General features: G+C 39.0%; 1 protein-coding gene across 1 annotated transcript in view; it reads left to right on the forward strand.

Annotated features, from left to right (window-relative positions):
- LOC134534506 (thrombospondin type-1 domain-containing protein 7B-like) overlaps positions 1-24,789 on the forward strand; it is a 41,059-nt gene that overhangs the window by 697 nt on the left and 15,573 nt on the right. The window contains exons 2-6 of the mRNA XM_063372983.1: positions 12,077-12,256; positions 14,511-14,678; positions 17,596-17,747; positions 20,371-20,589; positions 24,183-24,348. Of these exons, the coding sequence (XP_063229053.1) occupies positions 12,151-12,256; positions 14,511-14,678; positions 17,596-17,747; positions 20,371-20,589; positions 24,183-24,348 (811 nt within the window). The 5' untranslated portion in view covers positions 12,077-12,150. The remainder of the gene's footprint in view (positions 1-12,076; positions 12,257-14,510; positions 14,679-17,595; positions 17,748-20,370; positions 20,590-24,182; positions 24,349-24,789) is intronic.

Below are 24,789 nucleotides of genomic sequence, written 5' to 3' on the forward strand. Positions count from 1 at the left end.
TTACATAAATTTATTTCAGTCCTTGTACGTTTGATATCAGTCACGGCATCTTAACGTAAATGGCTGCTTCGTCCATGACTTTACAATAATAATATCTGTACCACATTATGTACTTTAGAACGTTTGTTACATTCGATAGCATAGAATAATTTTATGGTATAAATATTTGGTTTTGATATTTTACGATTTAAAAACTACAAATAAAAAATCTTTATTAAAAATACATAAAATATTTGGAAAAATATACATTATGTATGAAATAAAAAATATATTAATCAATTCCTCCCGAATTTTTTTAGGTAGAAACTTTTAGAGCGATGAGTACAAAACCGAGGTCTAAATTATATGGTAACGAAGTAAATAAACATAAGTGACAAAAGCAGTAAATAATACTTAATTTCATTATTTAATGTAGTAGTATGGTTACCAAAATGCATTAGATAATTTTTTTTGCGTGATGATGTAAATAATTATAGAAACGTAAAAAGACAGATGGTTTTTATTTTGTATCTTAATAAATTATTATAGATTTCCAAAATTAATTTCATGGACGAACACAGTTCAATTCCAGCATTATAGTGTATAAAATGTGTTTACATGAATAAAAACAAAGCGTATTATAAATAATATTACTAATATACTTTGGTGGTTACTGCAAACACCAGACGTTTTCTTTCAGCGTTTTTCTAAAATTTCAGCAAAAAAAAATATTTACACTTTATCCATATAAATTGTTTCACATACTATTTGAGGTGTAGTGACTTCAAGAAATGGATGTGTTTTAATATATACAACATGAGAAAATAAGTATAAAAACATAAGCAAAATTTAGTTTTTATTACGGTTTGTACATAACTAAAAATGGTCAGTATCATTTCCATTTCTACATACATATACACGCTCATCACTGACTCATTGAATGATTTTGTAACGTTGTAGGAATTATTATGTTTTCATGTGTTTAAAATGTAAAATTGGCATTGCCCTTTGCTAACCTGTTCCTTCTAGCATTGCTGCCGAGTCCGTGGTACAAAGATAATATTGTCACGGTCGGGTTTAAATAAATAATAAATTAATACTTAAGACAAAAATAAATAAGTTGGAATCTATAAAGATTTGTTTTAAACATTATCGGGGGGAAACTGTAGCTCTGAGAACATTCGCTTGGCGTTAAGTTATTAAAAAACTTTTATTCTAGGATAGAAACAACTATGTTCTGAATCCCGTACGGGAAGTCTGGTGAAATATTAGCCCAATGGAGTTACTTAAAAATAACTTAACATTAATTCATAACCAATGTACATTTATTAAAAAAATATGATGTTTAAAATCACCTAACGAACTATCTACAAGTAAAAATTGTATTAATAAAAACTTGCCGTTCATCTCGCATAGCAACCCACTTGATAAACTTTTTGTCTAACCTAACTCAAATATTCTTTCTAAACTATTTTTTTATTTTAATAATCACGAAATATGTTTAAGAAAATATAGCACAAAATCAAAAAAAATAAAACCATGGCTAAGAGTACCTCAATTACTTTTACTGTCAAAGCTACGAAGTTCAAGTGTCTTTGAAGAGTGCAGGTTTCATTAAATTGATGGATTCTAAACTCTTATCTACAATAAAGTGTTTATAAATCCTCAATACATAATAAATTACAAAATACTGGCGATTTCTTGCAGCCATGTTGATATCTGTACTACACGATGCTTGAAGTTTGATTATGAATGGTGAGAGTACATGCTGTTTAAAAGATTTTTTAAACAGAGAGTTTTAATTGGTAAATATTTATATTTATTTTTATATTATATAATTATATTTTATATTATTAAGTCTTTAAATTTGATCACTAAAGGCTTTATTTTTCAGGCCTTGATTTTTGCCTCCTTTCCTTTTTCTCTAAAAATATTTGAATTAAACGTAACTGAAATGCAACATGCATATGTTATATCTAATACCTAAGTGCTTAAATTTCAATGCTTTTTGAATTAAGACTTTATTTAATCCCTTGTTACTACCTATTACCTGCCCAAGTAATAAATTTAATTTGGGATTAGGCCAATCACAATTCGGCTTTTTTAAAATGTAACATGATATTAGTTCCCCGATATTATGCTGCAGAGCCAAGTACGAAGTAGCTTGCATGCTCAATGAACCAAAAACACACCAATAATCAAAGTCTGAGAATTACAAATACAACATGGCAACTAAAACCAGCTTGCATGTGACAATCAATTTACTTTACGAACACTTTCCAGGATTCACATAAACAATCAGTCAATTGTGAGTAATAAACGGTGCTGCTTTAGTTTTAATTTTCTGTCAGGCTTTTATTTTCCTGAAATCTCACGACAGAATTAGGCCGAAGTATATTATATGACTGAAAATTGTGATTTTTATCTTGATAATAAAGCATTACCTTAAAAAAACATAAGGCATTAAGTCCTCTTCGTATGTTTCTAAAAATACATACCATGGCAGGGAAGTTTGGATAATTTTGAGATACTTCTGCACAGTTTTTATGAGTTTGAGAGATAATATATTGAATATGGCATACCTTATCTATTATTTCATTTAGTTCTAATGTAATTCGTGGATCAGTGCTTAAGTTTGATAAATAAATTAATATTATTCAGAACAATCTTGATAAATAACAGTAATTTTTTGCTCTTGCTTCATAAAAATGACTAAAAATGCTGTTAATCACTGACCAATACATTTAAAGCTTATTTACATGAAAATATTAAAAAAAAAGTTGACTGTTTTCATGAGCAGAAACCTGTTTTCTTAAAAAAAAAAAATACTTACGGTTATATTTGAGTCCCTTACAAAAAAGTTTTACAAATATTAAAAAAATACGTTGCTGGTATTTTTTTTTTTTGTAAATTGTCACAATAAAAAATGTAACCAAGCATTTATTGTAGTACGTAACTGAAATTTCTTCCACGGTATTCTGCAATAAATTAACATTGGAATTACGTAACAATTAAAAAAGCTCCAAGTAACTTTCATACTCTCTGTAAATAGTAATAGGAAGCTTACATAACGACTCAAGTGTACGGCTTTAACAAAGTCTGTGTAGTTTTATTTCGTACTGAAATCAATCTGCAAGTATTTGGAAAGCCAATGCTTAGCTTACAAGCCACAAATATTCGTAAAAAAGATTTTATTATTTTTATAATTGTCCTTGCATGGTTGATTAATAAGTAACACACTTTGAGTCTCAAAATATTTTTCTCGATATAAAATTTTTTTATCTTGCTATTTAAAATTAAAAAAAATTCTTAGAAGAAAACTAAGGAAAACATCAAATGTAAAGTTTAGACGCTGATATACAAGCAATATACAAGCAATCATCCACAAAAAAAATTGAAACGTGACTACAGTTAAAATGAAATAACTAATAAAAATACTACAACTTTTACTAGTAAGGAATAGGTTACACAAAATAATCCACCATCAGTTCACATAAAGTACATAAAGTCATAAGACATCATGTATGGCTATTAATAATTGATATGACTAAAAGTGAAGTGCAAGACCTCGGAAAGGCCTCTGCAGCAAGTGGTCTCGTGGTGACGTCACGCCCGCCGAATAGTGCCCCCCCCCCCCCTTGCCCTAGCGACGGCGAGACGAAGCTATGGATCCAAGTCCCGACCACGGCTCTGACTGCTTGGGGCGAAAGACTGGCCCCAGCCCTCTTCCGCAATTCGTAGGATGTTCACAAATGTTACACTCGTTCCAAGTTGTTTATCAATACGATGACACATACACACATAACTAGTGCTGCAGATACTTTAGAGACGGAATACTTTCGTCACTTTCGACGACAGAACCTTATATTTCACCTTGTCATTTACAGCCTACTGATTCCCTTCTTGCTTCAAGATCATTTCCTTATCGCTCACTCATGATGCTAACTCAGCGAGTAAATTCGGTAATGTCGATGGCGAGTGTTTTCTGGTGACAGGTTATGTCAGTTTTTACTAAATACTCACTCGGAGAGTCCCAACTCGTCGCACGAGTTGTCTCCACTGGTCTTTAAACGCGTTAACTTACTTCCTCTGAGCACTATCACCACAACTACAGCAACAGGTTCCTCGGCGTTGACTGTGCTAAGTACGAACTCAGGAAAAAGATTAAAAGTCCTTCTTACCAATTTCTGAGGCTAAGTCCGGTTTGATGTCCGCGCTCGGTAGGGCAGAGTGACGTTGTAGCAGTGGTTTCAGTCAGGACGACGGCAGGAGAACGGTTTTCTTTGATAGCTTCCCTCACTCTGATCTCACTAGGCCAGGACAGCCCTATTTATACCCCTTTGGCTCGTTATCCACTCCATTCTTGAATGGCCGAGAAGACCTGAGAAACTTCCCATTCCACGAGGGGGAAAGGAGGAGTGGAATGGTCATGTGACCGATGACCACTCACCTGACTCTAGCAGACACATTGTAGCAATACGCAAGTGTTGCTGGAATGTTAGGCCACCGGGAATACGTCAAACTCCGGATGTAGGACGACAATCAGGTGTACATATTGTACTCTTCCGAGAATTCCTCGACTCGTTGCGAACAGAAAATAACAACCGCAACCCACAAGAGAGAGGGGTGGACATGTTCCGTATTGGGCCGGACTAGGCCTAAAGGCTGCAAGTGCTAGTAAACTGGTGGGTATGCCCCAGCTACATCCAATGCTAACCCTTGTACCGTAGATGGAGTTGGCGAGAGTGCTGCGGCGTGCACCAGTTGACAGTCCATTAACTGGGTCGATGGAGTACATAAGGGTGAAGACATGCCCTGCATGGCTGTGGTTCACCTAGCTCCACGCCATCCGAAGGTTATGAGCTTTGACGAGGTGTGTTGGATGGTTTGGGCCATAATGGCACTACGTTTTTAACGGGAGTATCTAAGCCAGGGTGACGCATTTTTGACATAAAATAGCCCACATACAGTAGCTCTTATCATCAGAGCTCTTAATTCAAAGTGATACTTGGTCATTCAAAAGCTTACAACCCAGAAAGGCCTGCATGTGCCAAGAAATATTAGAAGTACCATAGAATAATCCAATGTAAAATATAAAATATTAATTTAAAAGTTAGACTTTTTCCGGCAGTAGTTTGTTTCATTGTTTGGAATAAGCACAACATCCAGGAATTCTCTAGATGGACCAACATTCTATGTGGCAAAACATCTCGGGCCTGAATGTGTTGAGTTAGGAGGGGTGCAATAGGCCCCGAAAGAACCAAAAATTTTGTGGGTGACTGGGGAACCTCAGAGGGACTTAAGGAGATGGCTGAGATTAAAACCTGCTAAGGGAGGGGAAGAAACCTTAATAACTATCTTGCTTGGAAAAACATCCCAAAATTATAAGTAACATATTTTATACTATAGCAAACAACTCGGTAGTAATTATGCAAAGAGAAGACACTGTTACATTAAGTATGTTCTACAACAATATATAATGTGGCTGAGGGCAGCATATCTAATAAGAATTATGCTGTTGCAAAGGGCAGCATGTGGCAGGAGCATGTATGCTGTTGCAAATGGCAGCATGTGACAGGAGCTTGTATGCTGTTGCAGAGGAAAGCATGTGTCAGGAGCATGAATGCTGTTGCAAAGGAAGGCATGAGGCAGGAGCATGTATGCTGTTGCAAAGGACAGCATGAGGCAGAAGCATGTATGCTGTTGCAAAGGAAAGCATGAGGCAGGAGCATGTATGCTGTTGCAGAGGAAAGCATGTGTCATGAGCATGTATGCTGTTGCAAAGGAAAGCATGAGGCAGGAGCATGTATGCTATTGGAAAGGAAAGTATGAGGCAGGAGCATGTATGCTGTTGCAAAGGGCAGCATGAGGCAGAATCATGTACGCTGTTGCAGAGGAAAGCAGTCAGGAGCATGTATGCTGTTGCAAAGGAAAGCATGAGGCAGGAGCATGTATGCTGTTGCAAAGGGCAGCATGAGGCAGGAGCATGTATGCTGTTGCAAAGGGCAGCATGAGGTAGGAGCATGTATGCTGTTGCAAAGGGCAGCATGAGGCAGAAGCATGTACGCTGTTGCAGAGGAAAGCAGTCAGGAGCATGTATGCTGTTGCAAAGGGCAGCATGAGGCAGGAGCATGTATGCTGTTGCAAAGGGCAGCATGAGGCAGAATCATGTACGCTGTTGCAGAGGAAAGCATGTGTCAGGAGCATGTATGCTGTTGCAAAGGAAAGCATGAGGCAGGAGCATGTATGCTGTTGCAAAGGAAAGCATGAGGCAGGAGCATGTATGCTGTTGCAAAGGGCAGCATGAGGCAGGAGAATGTATGCTGTTGCAAAGGGCAGCATGAGGCAGGAGCATGTACGCTGTTGCAAAGGGCAGCATGAGGCAGGAGCATGTATGCTGTTGCAAAGGAAAGCATGAGGCAGGAGCATGTATGCTGTTGCAGAGGAAAGCATGTGTCAGGAGCATGAATGCTGTTGCAAAGGAAGGCATGAGGCAGGAGCATGTATGCTGTTGCAAAGGACAGCATGAGGCAGAAGCATGTATGCTGTTGCAAATGGCAGCATGTGACAGGAGCTTGTATGCTGTTGCAGAGGAAAGCATGTGTCAGGAGCATGAATGCTGTTGCAAAGGAAGGCATGAGGCAGGAGCATGTATGCTGTTGCAAAGGACAGCATGAGGCAGAAGCATGTATGCTGTTGCAAAGGAAAGCATGAGGCAGGAGCATGTATGCTGTTGCAGAGGAAAGCATGTGTCATGAACATGTATGCTGTTGCAAAGGAAAGCATGAGGCAGGAGCATGTATGCTATTGGAAAGGAAAGTATGAGGCAGGAGCATGTATGCTGTTGCAAAGGGCAGCATGAGGCAGAATCATGTACGCTGTTGCAGAGGAAAGCAGTCAGGAGCATGTATGCTGTTGCAAAGGAAAGCATGAGGCAGGAGCATGTATGCTGTTGCAAAGGGCAGCATGAGGCAGGAGCATGTATGCTGTTGCAAAGGGCAGCATGAGGTAGGAGCATGTGTGCTGTTGCAAAGGGCAGCATGAGGCAGAAGCATGTACGCTGTTGCAGAGGAAAGCAGTCAGGAGCATGTATGCTGTTGCAAAGGGCAGCATGAGGCAGGAGCATGTATGCTGTTGCAAAGGGCAGCATGAGGCAGAATCATGTACGCTGTTGCAGAGGAAAGCATGTGTCAGGAGCATGTATGCTGTTGCAAAGGAAAGCATGAGGCAGGAGCATGTATGCTGTTGCAAAGGAAAGCATGTGTCAGGAGCATGTATGCTGTTGCAAAGGGCAGCATGAGGCAGGAGCATGTATGCTGTTGCAAAGGGCAGCATGAGGCAGGAGAATGTACGCTGTTGCAAAGGGCAGCATGAGGCAGGAGCATGTATGCTGTTGCAAAGGAAAGCATGAGGCAGGAGCATGTATGCTGTTGCAAAGGGCAGCATGAGGCAGGAGCATGTATGCTGTTGCAAAGGGCAGCATGTGGATGGAGCATGTATGCTGTTGCAAAGGGCAGCATGAGGCAGAATCATGTACGCTGTTGCAGAGGAAAGCAGTCAGGAGCATGTATGCTGTTGCAAAGGAAAGCATGAGGCAGGAGCATGTATGCTGTTGCAAAGGGCAGCATGAAGCAGGAGCATGTATGCTGTTGCAAAGGGCAGCATGAGGCAGGAGCATGTATGCTGTTGCAAAGGGCAGCATGAGGCAGAAGCATGTACGCTGTTGCAGAGGAAAGCAGTCAGGAGCATGTATGCTGTTGCAAAGGGCAGCATGAGGCAGGAGCATGTATGCTGTTGCAAAGGGCAGCATGAGGCAGAATCATGTACGCTGTTGCAGAGGAAAGCATGTGTCAGGAGCATGTATGCTGTTGCAAAGGAAAGCATGAGGCAGGAGCATGTATGCTGTTGCAAAGGAAAGCATGAGGCAGGAGCATGTATGCTGTTGCAAAGGGCAGCATGAGGCAGGAGCATGTATGCTGTTGCAAAGGGCAATGTGCCTGCTGGTGAATAACGCGTGGCACGGTCGCCAGGGGCGCGCCGCGGCTGGCTAACGTCGATAACGAACCGGGCGTCGCCATGGCAACCAGCAGCGCTCCAGGGCCGCGTCATGCCCTAGTCCCGCCTACTGCGCACGTGCTTTCCTTCGCAATTCTTTATAACTGGCTGCAGCGTACAGTAGGCCTTTTTGTAAGCCGTGACGCTTAATACCTCGCAGCGCTGTGAGTCATGCTCACGTCAGTAGTGATATCCTTGCTGCTTGCAGTGATATTAGTTTTGTTGCAAGCCATCTCGCTAGCTGTGTTTTTAGCCTAACTTAAAGCAGCACTGTGGGGTTTGCTGCAAGCTGTTCTGATGCAGTGATGTTAGGCTTGTTGAACATATGTGTATGATGCTAATAAATGCTTTAGGCCTAACATATGTATAGATTATAGGTTTAATGCTTATGCATACGATATTTATATGATAGGCTACAAAAATACTACGTCATGTGTTTGCAAAGTAGTCGGTTGGTTTTTCTCAAAGTGCTTCCTAACTTTCTTGAGGTTATTGACCTGTAATGAGGAATAGTCGTTTGGTGGGTTACCAATAAATATCTATACTAATATTATAAAGCTGAAGAGTTTGTTTGTTTGTTTGAACGCGCTATAATCTCAGGAACCACTAGTCCGATTTGAAAAATTCTTTCAGTGTTGGATAGTAAATTTATCGAGGAAGGCTATAGGCTATATTATATTATCAATAAAATTAGGGATCCTTACTAAAAGTCCAATTTAGAATCAAATGCGTTGGAGGGGGTTAGATACAACATGCAGTACACGTACGAAGTGTGTGTTGACAATGCCGCAGGCGCTAGAAGTTTATTTCCTATTGACTATTAACATTGTTGCCACGCACTAGATGCCTTATCATTCTTAATTTTCCCATACAAGTAAAAAACTCCCGTGTGATATTAACAACGAAGCAATCAGTACCCTCATATAGAATACATAGAGATAGTGTGAGGTATATATGTAGATATAAAGAGATAAATACAGATAGAGAGATATAGGACTATAGATGTAGATAGAGATAAATATATATTTAGAGACATGGATAGATTAGTTGTATATGTGTAACTACTTCAAACATATTACAAAACAAAACTGAATGAGGCATTGCAATGAATGCCGAGCATTAGCTAGATAATGGAATCTTTTCAATATTAGTAATCCCTTATTTTTCAGTTTTTTTTCTATATTGCTTTATAGAGTCTAGATTACATACAGACCAGGTAAATAACTATAAACAGGCAGAACAACGTCTGTTGGGATCTAAAAGCGATATAAATTATTTTGCACACTTTACATTCAAATTAAGAAGACAATTACTAACTACATCTGATCTCTAAACAGTTCCCCTTTACTCTGTGTTCAGCCCGGGCAACGCTGGGCACTGCAGCTAGTATATTATAAATTTTTAACATAAGTTATAAAAAACCTTAAATAATCATTGTTAATGTGATAAATACTATTTATTACAGCTTATAAATACTATAATGCAGTACGATTTCTCTACTCCTTGAGGCCTAGCGAAGCCATACTTTTCTCGCGTTATCGAGGGAGCATACAGAATCCTCCGTAAAACAGAGGCTGCTTAAACGTCATGTTTGTAACAACTTCTATAATACTGCTGCAAACACGTTATTAGATTATCATAATATGCTCTATGATTTAGAATGGGATGTCAGTTAAAACAAGTTAGCTAGAACTTATAGTTACTGTACCTGAACATATAAATTATGATTTTTTTTTAGTTGTTAATGCTTATTACTATGAATAATTAATTAAAGTTTAGGTGAACTGTAATATAATATTGTACAGTCTCAATGACTTATTCGAGGAATATTGTAAAAAAGTAACATTAAAGAAAAGGCCTTAATTTTATTGTCAGAAAAGTCCTGTACGAATAATTAAAAAAATGCCTTATAATAATTTGTGTTAAATCTTATATCTGCAGGTGTATAATTACGTATTGTTTTTTGTGCGCAGATAATCAGTCGTTTATGAGTACAACTTTACTACAAGACCAAGTGTTTGAACCAGAGAACATGTTCAATGTCAATTTTTTTTCTGAGATTAAATTTGCAAATAAAACTTTATTTGTGCATAGCACTTCTCTCGCTCTTAATTAAAACTACCACCAAGTGTTTCAACTCCCGGGGTACAGCACTTTAACTAGCAAGCCAGATACTCAAAAATGTGCCATGATTAATTTAGATGCGTCGACAGGTCGTGGAACGCACTGGGCAACATACACAACGTCTGGAAAAATGGCCAAGTACTACGACAGTATCGATGATTTGAGACCGCCATAACTTAGACGGTACCTGCGTGGGACAACGCTGTGCTACAAATACGAAACCGAACAGTTGCCTAACCAAACAGTGTTTGCTTGTGCCTTGGATTTTTAACTAAAAACAATTTAGCTAAAAAACTTTTTTTGCTTATAAAATAATTGTCTGTACATTTATGAAAATAGGTCAGTCATGTCGATAACACGTTGACAGGTCAGACTTCGGAGCTGCGGGCAGTCTATTTCCAGTTTTTGATTTAGATGGTGAATGGCGTATTGAACCCGCAGATTTTCAAACGTATAGTGCCATACCGAATATCGATGAAGATAACTGCAAGACCCGCTTCCAGAAAAGTGAAAGGACTTTTCAAGACATAGAGTTACCTGTTAGCTCTTACGAAATTGACGACATTGCAAATTACACCAAGATAAATTAACCATAGGATGTAGAATTTATACTGCATGGATATACAAATACCCCCAAAAAAAAAAAACATTCTAACATGCAGTGAAAATGTTGACCTTACAAACCCAGGACCATACGCACGATGCTAGGATTCGAACCAAAGATGAACGATGCAGAAAAGTAAATGTACGAATCCACACGATCTGCGGTAGCTGAAGTGCACTGGGTGACTAGCGAAGGTCGTCGTGTGCATTTGGTTAAAGTCGCACTGTGCTGCATAACTTTGCCTGGCCTGTTGCCTTTATACTATATTATTGTTTCTGGTGATTGGGTCAAATGATATGCTCAGCGTGGCTGCGGTGGAAGTCATATTTAGTTAAAGGTGCTCTGTGCAGATGGTGCCACGAGATGACAGTCCCTGTCGCGCGAAGGTGTACTGCCACCCGGATGAGAGTGTCTGTCAATACGAAGGCGGAGGGACTCTGAAAATAGCTCATCAGTCAACAAAGAGTGGAGTTTGTGGGCGTTCGCGGTCATGTTGTGCTAATACTCAAGGCAAAAGTCGCGTTTGTATACACCTGTATTCCCCGCTACGAAAAGTACGGCCTTTGAGCCTCTTGCGAGATAAATGACCAATTAATGACTATTTTATTCCTTCCATGGTAATTTCCTAATGGCCGGAAAGAATATCGTAATTGTTTTTAGGCTTTGCAACAAGATAATTTCTAGATAAATGGTGCATAAAAAAGAATGCTCTTCATTGAAAGAGTCTCTTTTCGGATGTAAATGTGGAGTGAGTATTTATAGTACGAATATATTGACCAAATACAAATTAAAACAAAGTCAAATGGAAGTTTATAATGAAATAAACAAGCGAAGTTTGCATGAGGGAAAAACATTTTTGTTCAGGCTTAGTGTATAAGTGTATCTTCTATAACATAATATGGATTAAAAATTTTTCTGCGATAGAATCAAAATAAGGAAATATTTTAAGGAAGTAAAGAGTAAATCTACAATTCTTTTTTTATTTTTGCAATCGATTTCATCGACAAAATAAAAGTCATCGTCATAATAAAAATTATTAAAATTATTATACACATCGTCATCAAAATAACTATAAAAAATACAATTATTTTAAAAATCACTTACATTATTATCATCATAAAATGTAATTACTGAAAGACTTTTGTGTTCAATTTTTTTTAACATGTATACAATTTTCATTTAAAATTTAAGACATGTAGTAAATGTTTTCCTATAAATAATATTGAGTGAGCTTTACATTTGATGCAACCTTCCCGCCGCATGTTTACAGCGAAGTGTTTGGCGGTGGTGTAGATAGCTGTGTGCTGCTTGCAGACACGTGCGAAGATGGGCAGAGACGGCGCTCCACGGCCACTCTAGGGGAGGCTAGGAGCTCCTCTGACCGCAGCATGGCTGCCATCTTGTGGACGACACTGGCGCTGGTGCTGCTCTTGGCGGAAGCACGCATAACTGATGACAACGAGCTGAAGAATCAGACCTACCAGTGGAAGACAGGTAGGGTTGTGTTTTCCTTTTCAGCAAAATTTCATTTATTGTGGCGATATTTCTTCCTCTACGTCTTTTACAGTTTGAGCTGCTAGGCTCTTCAAAGCCTGGACATTATCATCCGCCATTGCTGGTCCAATGTGAGGAAGGTAGGTCAGTAAGGTCACGGTAAAATACACTAGGCTCTCTTTACAATCCTGACATTCCTAGGCACGGAGATTATATAACATTTTTTTAAGTGTTTACTTAATGTTTTACTTTTTAACAGGTGTAATACAGTGTAATGGATAGCAAAATGCCTCACAATGACGCGCGAAAGTTATACTTATCTCGTTAAAGAGATAGACACAATAGAGAGTTCTAAAATAATGCATTTTTTGATGTGTAAACATATGAGCCCTCGGTATACCACTTTTAACCTGTGTAATCTCGCGAAAATGGAACGTAAATGCGGGACAACGGTGCTGCGTCTGCGCAGAAGTCTCAGAAACCTCGAAAATATGGCGGACGCACGTTTAGTAACATAAACCCGTACATCGTCACTTTGGTAAATATAAGGGTACATACCAAATGTATCAGTGTGCCAAAATAAATTTATGATAGATAATTATGACAGACAATTATTACCCTGGAAACTAAAGTAGTCACAGTGAAAAGTAATCCCAAGTTTTAAATTACCTAAAAACACAGGTTTTGCCATGATTATAATAAGACTTGCATTCCTTCATTGTTCTCTAATGGTCTTGGTAGCATGGCGGTAATGTGTGCGCCTATCAGCTGGCTTCAGTTGCACTGTTCATATTTTTAAGGTCACACTGTGTTGCAGTATTCCTCCTGGCAGGTTTCTTTAATACTACAGTTATGTTGCAGGGAACTGGGAATCTTGATTTTTAACAGATATATGTAATGGGTTTGTCATCAGACGCAAGTGAGCATGGCAGATGATTGTTCACTGTAATAGTACTTTGTCGGGAGGGTAGCGACAGAAATAAAGTTATGCTGCAGGGAACTGGGAGGCTGCATTTCACCAGGTGGCTGTAATGATAGTCATCCTCAGAGGCAGGTGTGCAGTGCACATGTTGACAGTCGTACTGTGCTGCATTACTCTTCATGGTGTGTTGCCTTCAGAAATATATTATTTTTGCAGATGATTGGGGAAGATAATACGCACCAGGTGGCTGAGGTGAAGGTCCTAAACAGAGTAAGGTGGGCTGAACACTTGGTAACGCACACACTGTGATTCAGTTCTCTGCCTGGTGTGTTTCTTCGATACTAGTTATGTTGCAGGGAAATAGTTGTGATGAAGGTCAGGTGCATTGTACAGAGTGTAACATTCGCACAGTGCTGCAGAACTATACCTGGCGGGTAGCTTCAGAAATGAAGTTAAATAGCAATGAACTTGTAGGATTGCGTTTAATCAGGAGATCATGGTAAAACGTGTTGTCAGAGACAAGTCAGTGTAAAGATGGTTATGATCGCACTGTGCTGCAGTATCCGGACGTGTTGCTTCAGAACTAGAGTAATGCTGCAGGGTACTGGGGCAGATGCTATGCACTTGGTGGCTTTGGTAAAGTTCGTCGTCACTTTCTGGTGTGTTGTGCAGTTCGGGCTGGTCGTACTAAGCTGCAGTACTTTGCCTGGCAGTGGCTTTAGATCTAGAGTAATTTTGCAGGAAACTGCGGTAGCTCATGTGCACTGGGTGGCTGTAGCGAAGGTTGTCATTTTAGGCCAGTATGATGTGCATTTGGTTATGGCCAAACTGTACTACATAAATTTACCTGGCCTGTTTTCTTATACAAGATTAGTGTTCTAGGTGATTGGGGCACATTATATGGACAGGGTGGCTGTGGTGAAAGTCATATTTAGTTAAAGGTGGCTTTGTTGTATTTCGTAGTAATAGGCATGTGTGCTGTAGATATAGTTATTTTCACACTGTGCTACTGTACTCTGCCTGGCAGGTTTTTGTATAACTAGAGTACAAATGCAGTGAATTTAGGCAGCTGCATTTCACCAGGTGTCTGTAGTGAAGGGTGTAGTCAAAAGCAGGTGCGCTGTACATATGGTAACAGTCTCAATGAGCTGCACTATCATGTCTGATGTGTTGCTTCATAATTAATATAATGTTGTAGTGAACTAGTAGAGTTGCATTTCACCGGGTGGCCGTGGTGAAGGTCGTCTTCAGAGTCAGGTTCTCTGTGAAAATTGTGACTGTGTTGCAGTATCCCGCCTGGTGTGTTGTTTCAGAACTGTAGTAATGTTGCAGGGAACTGGGGCAGCTGCTATGCACCAGGTGGCTGTGGCGAAGGTCGTCGTCAAAGGCAGGTGCGCTGTACAGACGGTGACGGTCGCACTGTGCTGCAGTACCTGTGCGAGGTACAAAAGACACCAACACACAGCAAGTCCTGCTTTACAGCATGTCGACATCACAAAGGTCAGTACCACACATGCTGCATATTTGATTGTTGCATTGGTATTTGGTACTTATTAGCTGATTAACTTTTTGAATTATTACTATTTGACAGCACGAACCATTTTTTTTGTTTTGAAAAGCTATTATTTTTTCTTTAATTGTGTGAGGCTTATTACTACTTTTATAGTATCAAATATAAGTATAACTACTATAGAGTAAACTATGAACGCTGATAATCTGTAACCAGTCTGGATTTTGCACGGATACCATCCCGCAACACACCACCACCCGCGGCGCTCAGTGAGCACCCGAGCCTAGGCGCGGCCGTTTCGACCACCGCGGAAACGGAAGCTTCGTGGAAGCCTCGAAGCTAGTGTGTTGAAGAGTGGCAAAGACATGTCTGTTCAGCAAGAGGGGTACATATACCTCGCCAGCGAAGCCATCGAAGAGAGACCTCCGAAGACAGTCCAACAAGAAACATCTTTTCGCCGTCACTGCCTCGCCTCGTCAATGGCATCAGCTGTCCACATCTAGACTTAAACTATGGTAACCCTGCTAAATTTGAAAAGTAAAAAGTTAAAGTGGAGTCCGTGTCAGAGGACAGGTTCAAGTTTGGAACAAAGTATTACCTTATTTTCAGTCTCGTTACACGATTTAAGTTAAAGTGGAGGTACACGAGTGCAAGTAAAAAGCGAGTAGTATTGGAAACGCGTTCTACTAAAATAATTACCGACCAGTTTAAGTACGAGTAGTCTGCAGGCCTGAGGCAGGCAGGTGTGCGCGTTAGAGGCATTCATTATTTTGACAAACAACATTTCAGGAGACTTTGTTTACAAACTTAACAGTAACAAAAAGAGAATATTTAAAATTAACATGACGAGTTTTTGCAACAAGTTTGTGTTTGCTGATGTTCACCACCATAGTAACAGTCAGTGCCTGGAAGAGATGCTGCAAACGTAGCGAGTTCCTCGTACCTTGGTAGTTGTTCGACCTTGGTAATGTCTGCTTAGTAACAAGTCGTGGTAAAGAGAAGTTGTTCAGGTCCGGCATATGCTGGAATGTTAAGACCCCGACTTGGAAATATTGGAGACATCAGAGGTTACCGGCGGAACGAGACTGATACTTGCGGTGACCGTTGGCGGTGTGCTCGTTAACCAGTCGGCGAGTCCATTCCACGACGAGCGTCTTCCAAACTAGCGCCCAGGACGAGTGGAACTACTCGTGCGGTGCAGCCAACGATATAAGACTGTTTAAGGCGAGTTACGATGGTGATTGTATCTACATCTGTTGGTGGTGTAGTTACTCAAGGTTTCTTTTATTTTGACATAATTATTTGAATAAGCCAGTCGTTGACAATGCATAGTAATTAATGCCACTGTAAAATTGTAGAAACTTTTATATTTGGTAGCCAAGATTAAGTTAAGGATTATCCATATTGAGGTCTTAGCACATTTATAAAATTTCTAGTATTTGTATATAAATTCATATAATTAGCTTTACATTACTGTGATATTTATCTCAAAGCTTTAAAAGTTTTAAATATGTAAAATTTTTGAATCATTGGGCTGTATCTTGTAAATATTATATATGATATATTTTCTATATTATTCCCAGTGAATAAACATTTTTTTATTAGAAGTTGGTAATGATTCTACAATTCAAGGCTTGTCATATCAAATATTTTAAATGGCAGATAAGTGGAAATTCTTAAATTTTAAATTCAACATTTGTGACAGTCTTTTGTGATTTTCATTCAGCTGGCTATTACTGAGTTGTCATGTGCTTCCAGAGAGGGTGATCGACATGTATGAAACGTACTCTTATCGATGTTCAGATTGTTTATTGATGATTGCCAGCCAATTTTAATTTGTGTGAATAACTGTATGTTCATATCACGAAACATTTTTTTTTCCGCTTAAACTTGAAGGTATTACTATCCCCCTCTTAGGTAAATTTGGGAGAGGGGGCTAACAGGACAATAAGGTTCAATGATATTATAAACTAATTAAATGAAACTTTTCTAACTTATAAAATATTACTGTGTGAAAAAAGTATTACATTTAGATGAAGCAACATGGAATGCTATAAGTGGGACAAGTTTAGTACATTTAGAAAACCATTATTTTTTCGTTATCTCTGCCAAGATTTCAGTTTGCAAACTATCAATCGTTAGCATTATTACGGGTGAGTTTCACCCTCCTTTAGTAACGCATTGCAGAGATATATGTCTTCCCTTTCTTGCTTTGATTAACTGTTTTCGGCATGCCTTCCAACAATACATCGACAGAGCACCGCCAACACGCCTGATAGTTATTCCACCAGTTAAATTTTCAACATGGCTGGAGGGGTATATAAACACCCGGCTTGGAGTCGAAGGAGAACAAGCAGCCCGACCAGGAACTAATTAAGGTTGGCAACAGAAATAAAATAATAAAAGCCTTTATTTTCCAAAGAAAGAATATGAAATGGTTTTATTTCAAGAAGCCACCAAGAATGCCGCAAGCACAGCAAAATACAGACAACACAAGTATTGATCACATGAACTGTACATATTTCTTAGAATCCATACTTACAAAAAATTCTCAACATGATATTTTACAATCATAAATTAATAATATAAAACATATTTTAAAACTTTACCACATAAAACATTACCCACACTACTTGTGTTAAGCATACAGTACATAAAATGCAGCATGTGCTACAATTTAAAAAAATGACACGCAGTTTTCTACAAACTAGATTGTCAATAACATCGTGGGTGGTACTCCAGAAAAATACAAACACACATTGACAGACAGTTACCTATCTGTGCACACACACATTTAGTGCCGGATAGGTAGGTACACACCTGCAATCTATGGTGATCAATGATCAGGCTGTTTTTTTGTGAAATACATCGGGCAGACAGGCTGATGGGAGGCACTACTGGTTGCAGACAAGTTGCAGTGGCAGCCAGGAGAGTGGGGTCCTTGCCTGCCTGTGGCAGCTGGAGGCATCTCTTCCTCGCCGCTGGACCCTGATCGCGAGAGCCTGGGCGTCAAGCAGAGGAATGTGACTTGCGTGCTGGTGGCGCACGATTCTAACAAGGTTAGTCTTTTTTTTGTGAGGTACATATCTAATATTAGATATGCATTTTTCGTTTAGGTTTTGACCAATTTAGAGTTTATGAATTCTTCGTAATTTTTTTAAAATATTTATTTATTAACCATTTATGCTTCAAAACATTTGACAAACTTTGCTATGAAATCTAAAGTTCACAACGCAATGGTGTATGTGATAATGCAGACTTGTCTCTTAACATACAATAAATCACCCACAAAAAATTCAATTTTAGTTTTCTTTAGCTATTCTTTAATATTTTCTATGTTAAAATAATACTTGATGAACTATTTAAATAAGCATTTTTTTTGTAATAATGTAAACTCTCTTAACACAAACTTTTGAAATTGAATAAGAATAACACTTTTAGGAATTAATTATTCAATTTCTGAATATTTAGAAGCAGCCTAATACAGTGCTCTGCTGAACTTCAATGTCGCCCCACGCACATCTACTACAGTAACACCAGGCAGCTCTCCTCGTGGGCAGTAAGAGCTGTGAGAAGTTATATCACGAAAATTAATTAACAAAGCAAAACATAGTTAAGAAATATATTTTAACAGTGACAAATCTCTTCAGAATAGCAACTGAAGGTCAAATCACTATTAAAACTATATGAAGTAAAAATTTAGTGATGTATCAATAGAGCTTTCAATTTTTTAGAAAAAAAAGGGGGGGGGGATTAAAATCAATGAAGGGCACATAAACGTATGCATGTATCATATGTTAGGAAAATATACCACAATGAAACACTTTTTTTAATGTACCACATTTATGCTATGCCTTACTATTATTATTTTATAAAATAATGGTACAGAAATAATTGCGAAAACGTGTTTACACCATAGGCTAGCTAAGTATGAGGGGTGAAGGATTTTTTTTTTAATTAGAAGGGGCTTGCCCTTGCTTCAATACAATAGGTCAACTAACCCAACCATAATTGTCTATCGCGAAGATGATTAAGAATACGTGTGCTGTAGTCGAGACTTAATTAGTATGGTGCCTTTTTTCATGACGAGTATAGCAAATATTTTCCAATAGGTAGTAACTTTTTGTTTCAGAGTGTTAAAATTGTTATGCATATATTTGTCGTACTAATTATGTATTTTTCTGTAGTTAACCTCAGGGTCTGTTTGCGAGTTTGTCAATAAAATTATAATATTTGCAAAATATGCCAAATATTTCACTGGAAGGTCTTGAATATTAAGTGACATCTTATTACGAAATTTACTTGAACTCTGTGGAAGTTGGTCCTATAGTGCCTATAGTGGTATAGTGCTTACAGAGGAATGCATTATCAGCTACTTGATTTGGACTTACAAAAACCAGACAAGTAATCAAAGAATATTACTTTTGTGTACAGATAATAAAACATGTAGGTTCTGAGTTGTTATGGTAGCTGTGTGGCTGAATTTGAAGTGTTGCGCTAATAAAGTGATGGAGATGGTTTCGAACTAACCTTCGCCCGAGGAAAATTTAAATTAATTATAATATTTTAATTAATTCCACACAAGTTCTCATACAAACATAATCATGCAATAAGAATTAAAAGTAGTGTAAAACCATAAACATTGTTGCCAGTAGTAGTGCCCCCCGCAGACGACATCAATGCACTCTGGTGCACAACCACTCTAATATTGAGAGAAGATTACATTTGGTGTAGAAACCGAAGGTTATAAATAATTTACAACGAGCGGATCTGGTCAACTCACGAAAAGCAAGTCATAAAATGCTTTGCCCAAGAGCAATTTTTTTTCTTAAAATCTATTGTACATGATTATAAATGTTTTTGTATTAAACAAAATATAGTTTAAAATTTATTCAAGCAATTAATATTAAAGACTAAACACCTTGTAATCTTTGGATGCTTAGGTAATGTTCATTATGTTTACTGTACCTGGCATGATGCAGCTTGACTTAACTTCGTGATAAAAATAATCCGACGAGAGAGTTGAAATATTTCGTGACTTACAAGGTAATCCACACAGCAAAGCGTTTATCATAATTATTTTTCCATTAAATGAAATTTTTACTTAGTTCCGATCATAAAATAGTTCGTAAATATTTTTAAAAGAAATTTTAAACTAACAATAGTGGTTAAAAATATGTTTGTTATATAGTAAAATAATTTATATATTTCTTATTTACATAATAATTATTAAGAATAGATTAAAAAGTATTTTTTTATTAATAACGGCTTCCTATAACGTACAATCTGTGTTATTTACATATATTAATTTTAATTAATTTTACAAATAAAATGAGACTTCATTAATAATTAGGACTTAAAAAAAATAATTAATTTAAGAATGGTTTAAAAATCATTACTCAAAATAAAGTACAGACAAAACAAAAAAATAAATATGAAATTATAACAATTTGAATGTACATGCAAAAAATTATTATATTTTGAACAATTCATTAAATTAAAAGAGTTTAATTAAACAATGAGTGAAACGTTGTGTACCACCCTGTGATAGAAAGAAAGAGATAGAGAGAGAAATGGGATAAAATAATTGCGAATTATCAACAAGTGTGAAAACCCGGCTGTTTCAAGAGGTTGAATCATTGACAATACCGTGTACCGTTCAGCCCTTGGTGTCGTGTGCAGGTGCATCGACCCGTGGATGAGGACAACTGTTTCACGGTAGCGCGCAAGCCTGACCCAGTCCGCTTCTGTCGGCTGCCACGGCCACAAGACTGTGTGACCAGCCAGTTCTCAGAGTGGAGCTCCTGCGACCACTGTGGCGAGGGCGGCCATCCCTCCAACCAGACACGAGTGCGCACCGTGCTTGTGGCGCCCATGTTCGGCGGCAAGCCTTGTCCGCAGGTCAATACAACACTTAACACAAGTATTCATGCCCAGTCTAGGTCAGTTCAACACACAGTTCTCCGAGCGGCCCTATGTGATGAGTCTGCGATCTCCAGCAGTGTCCAGGGTCAATGCACATTCAGGACATTCGTAATGTCTGAATTGCAAATAACATGTCTTTAAGTATTTCTGTTACAAGGTCGGGTGATTCAGCAAAAACACATACTTCCAGTTTTAACACTCCAAGAAGATATTTGGGTCTGGGTGACTGATTAGCTGGCTGATTTTACTTTCCTCGCATTTGTTACACATCAAAATCAAAGGTCTCTAGCTGAAGAATCCATCAGGTAAATTTTTATTTTCTGCTTCGTACCATCAGACACAAAAACACTTACTGTCAGTGCACATCGTTCACATAAGCATCACGTGTGGTGAGAGTTGAGAGTTAATGCTAAACCCATCACATAGCTCTCCACTTTTTTATCTGGTAGCTTCTCTCTGCAGGAATGATCTTGTTACACTGAATTCGATGATTCTCCATTTAGTGGACTCAAACAACTAGTACATCATCGGCCCCATTCTCTGTGGCATGGATCAGTCTGAACATACATGTGCAGTCAGGTCGCAGCCAGGACAGTAGGTGGCAATTATGAAACAAAAGCTTAGTTTGCCTGAATGATGCCTGCACCTCCTCAGTATAGCAGTAATGTCATTTCGGAGAGAGCATGTCATTTATTGGTGCCATTAATGTAGCAAGGTTGGGTATGAAGGTACGCGACCAGTTCTCGAGACCCATAGAGTTTTGCAGAAGTTTCATGGTCTTGGGAATTAACATCTGCTGAATTAGCTCTAGTTGCTCCAGACTGGGACAGCTGCACTCAGCACTTAAGTTCCCCAAGCACTTGAGCTCAACAGCCCTAGTTGTGCACTTCTTTGGGTTACAAGTGAGGTCATGTGGCGAGTCACTCGAATAGTAACACCAAGTGATGAGCTTACTTTTCCCAAGTGCAGGAGAAGGCTGTCTTGTCGTCCATGTTTACAGCAGTGAAAGGTCCAATGCATTCATCCAGGATCCAAAATCCACACCATAAAGGCATGGAATATGGCCGGGGAGTTCTTCAGCCCAAATTGCATGCCCATGAATTGGAAATGCCTCCCAATCAAAGTAATTAAAACTGGCTTGCTTCTTTCTGTCTTCTGGCTGCACCATGAACTGCCAATACTCCGAATTAAAATCGAGGGATAAGAACATCTTGGTGTATCCCAGCTTGGCAAATTTGTCGGTAATGCTGATCGTATGAGGAGGAACAGAAATGGTTCAATCATTTTTATTTATTAGAAATGGACCTAGAATAGAATTGAGCCATCCTGTCCCACTAATACTTTTTGGGAATTTTAAGGACTCTCGCTCAGTTAGATCATTCCATCTTTGAGAATCTCAACCACCTGCTTCCGGATATTTTGCTTCTTCATCTATCAAACCCAAGCAGCTTATAATACAAATGTTTGTGTGGGATGTAGTAAATTCCTTACTTGGCTATCTTAGTGTGAATGTTCGTGGTCACTAAAATAAAGGGCTGCTGCCAGAGAACTGCATTTATTTGTACCTTAGCTGTCTGGGGAATATTGTGTCCTAACTGTCTCAAGGTGACCACATTAACAGGAATGTGGGGTCGAGGAGAGCTTATTCTGTACATCGGCTGTTAGTACCAATGTTTACCTTACATACTCGAACTTTAATTAATGTATCCTCTTTATCCAGCCACGGAAGTACAAGCACTACAAGAGTAGTTGATGTAACTCAATGATCCTTGTATCTGGTTCATATATTCTGAATGACCCACTTAGGTACTGACTCCATCCAGCTGGGCTAGCTGCAGGGCCATTCATCATATACCAGGTCCCCATCCGGCACCAGATGTTCTGACGGTGGTGTCATCCAGAGCGAGGACAGGTTGCCTGCTGAGCAGCATTAAAATGCAAATGAGGTTCATTGCCTCAGAACTCAGACAGCTCTGATGTAGCACACACTACTTAGCAGCTTCCACTTCATGAGGGCTTAGTGTGGGTCATAGCACTGGTGCCATCAATGACACTCCTGGGACTATCGTCAGCTGCACTGGCAGTGTGTAGGTTGCTTTCTCAGGGGGTCCCTGGGTAGCTGGCAGGATACAGTAGTTGGGGAACCACCAGCTGGTTACCCCTGTTACACATTTATCGATTGCTGTCCATTGGATTATTCTCCCCACTCGGGCTGCTGTTTTTAATTTGGAAAATCCTTGTGCCAATTATGCTTGATTTTGGGGCAATGATGATACCTGGGTGTTCGGATGTCTGGTCTCTGATGGAATCCACCCTTCCAAAAGATGGTATGTGCCTGGCTTAGTGGTCTGGTCATAATGCTGGCCCTAATCCCCTAATGGGCCCTTCCTGCTTTTTAAAACCACAATCGGAGTTATTCATCATGCAGGAGAGGTGTTGAATTGCAGTATGAGTTCCATCTGCTGGTATATATTGGTAGTGACCTTGATCCAAACTGCATGTAAGTCCCACTCGATGTCGCATGAACATGAGTAAAAACAGTCAGTCCCAAGTGTGGCCCCATTCAGGAATGGGCGGATCTCTAGAAGCAGAAGCTCTATAGTGAAAGGTATTAATTCGATACATGTCATATTAGGATTGAGAAATTAGAAAAACTGATTTATTCTTTATGATATATATTTCGATGTTTTGACCATTTGTCTGTCCATAACAGTACAGTTCCCTCTGACACTGCACTCGCAATATCGCATGGTTATACCTGAAATCCAGTCTATGAGCAAAAATTTCCCAGTTCAAGTCATTTGACCCTAAATTCTCTCAGTATGACAAGGTATCTAATTGTAAATAGTTCACCTATTCATCCATAACCACCCCTAGTGGCATTGGAATTACACATGCTGGGCCTGGTCATGACATGGTTAAAATATTGCTTCCATCTACCACAATTATTGTGGTAGATGGAAGCCAGTGTGTATAGTTGTCACCACTATCATGGGCAATATTCTGACAATAAGCACTGAAACATCTCATGGTTTATAATACCGTTTGGTATGTGGCCCCTGCACCATGCTGAAATTATAATTCCTTTTCAGGAAATTCGCTTACTTTTATTTACTGAGGCATGTATGCACTTCTAGAATTATTATCCTTTTTTAAGCACTAGTCTCCAATAACCATAGAAATCTCCTAATAAAATATTTACGATCATATCATTCCTCAATTTAGTGATATAACACATAACACACCGCAGATACTCCATAAGTAAGCCTACCTTGACAATTCAGAAATCGCAGCTGTAGCATCATCGGCCAGACACCTGGCACTGGGTGTCTGCGCATGCGGGTGACATGTTGCCAATCCCTTCTTGTCTAACATGTAAGGCAAGGCAGCCAATCTGCACGCCGTCAGAACTCATGTGGACACTTGGTCTTGATGCTGGGTGCGGGAAAGCAGGGCAGGCGATTAGTAAGTCACGGGCCAGGTGATGAAGGGAGAAATGCACCTCCTGTATGCATGTCATAATGGCTGCGGGCAGGTGGTAGAGGCAGTGGTCGCCCGGCATGTTGCAGCTGACGGAGATGCGGCCCTGCTGGCCAAGGCCAGACTGCGCCAGGCGTGTAGATGGCGGAGATCAGCCCGAGTACAAACTGAAGGTGGGCGAGTGGCGGCGCTGTGAGGCGCCCAGTGCAGTTGTCTCCGCTGACTCGCTGGAGGCCGGTGTCGTCGCGCATATCGGTAACACCCTTCTCACCCTCATCATGCCACCATTACAAACCTACATTATTTTCTGTGGCATTTACAGTTTTGTAATAATATATTTGTGTATCTGTACTATAAAAGATATTTAATCCAACTTTATAGATAATTTAATTTAATTTCCAATGCATATATAAACCCTAAAAACAAGAGGAAGTCTGTAGGTGTGTTTTGTTACACATATACTAAATGACTATGTAATTTTTTTTTACTATAAACCTGTACTTGTCTTGAAATATTGTAATATATTTCAGTAAAATGAACTAAAGCACATTATATATGTACAAAAATGAAAATAAATAAATTATAAATTTATTAAAATACAATTTTTCAATTTGTATCAAAGAAATATTTACTTTAAGTATTAAGTGAATCTAGAAGTGGCTATGCGAGAGGGGGTGGGAGAATATATGGCAGAGT

The sequence above is a fragment of the Bacillus rossius genome, chromosome 7 (assembly GCF_032445375.1).
Source record: "Bacillus rossius redtenbacheri isolate Brsri chromosome 7, Brsri_v3, whole genome shotgun sequence".
Classification (NCBI taxonomy): Eukaryota; Metazoa; Arthropoda; class Insecta; order Phasmatodea; family Bacillidae; genus Bacillus; species Bacillus rossius.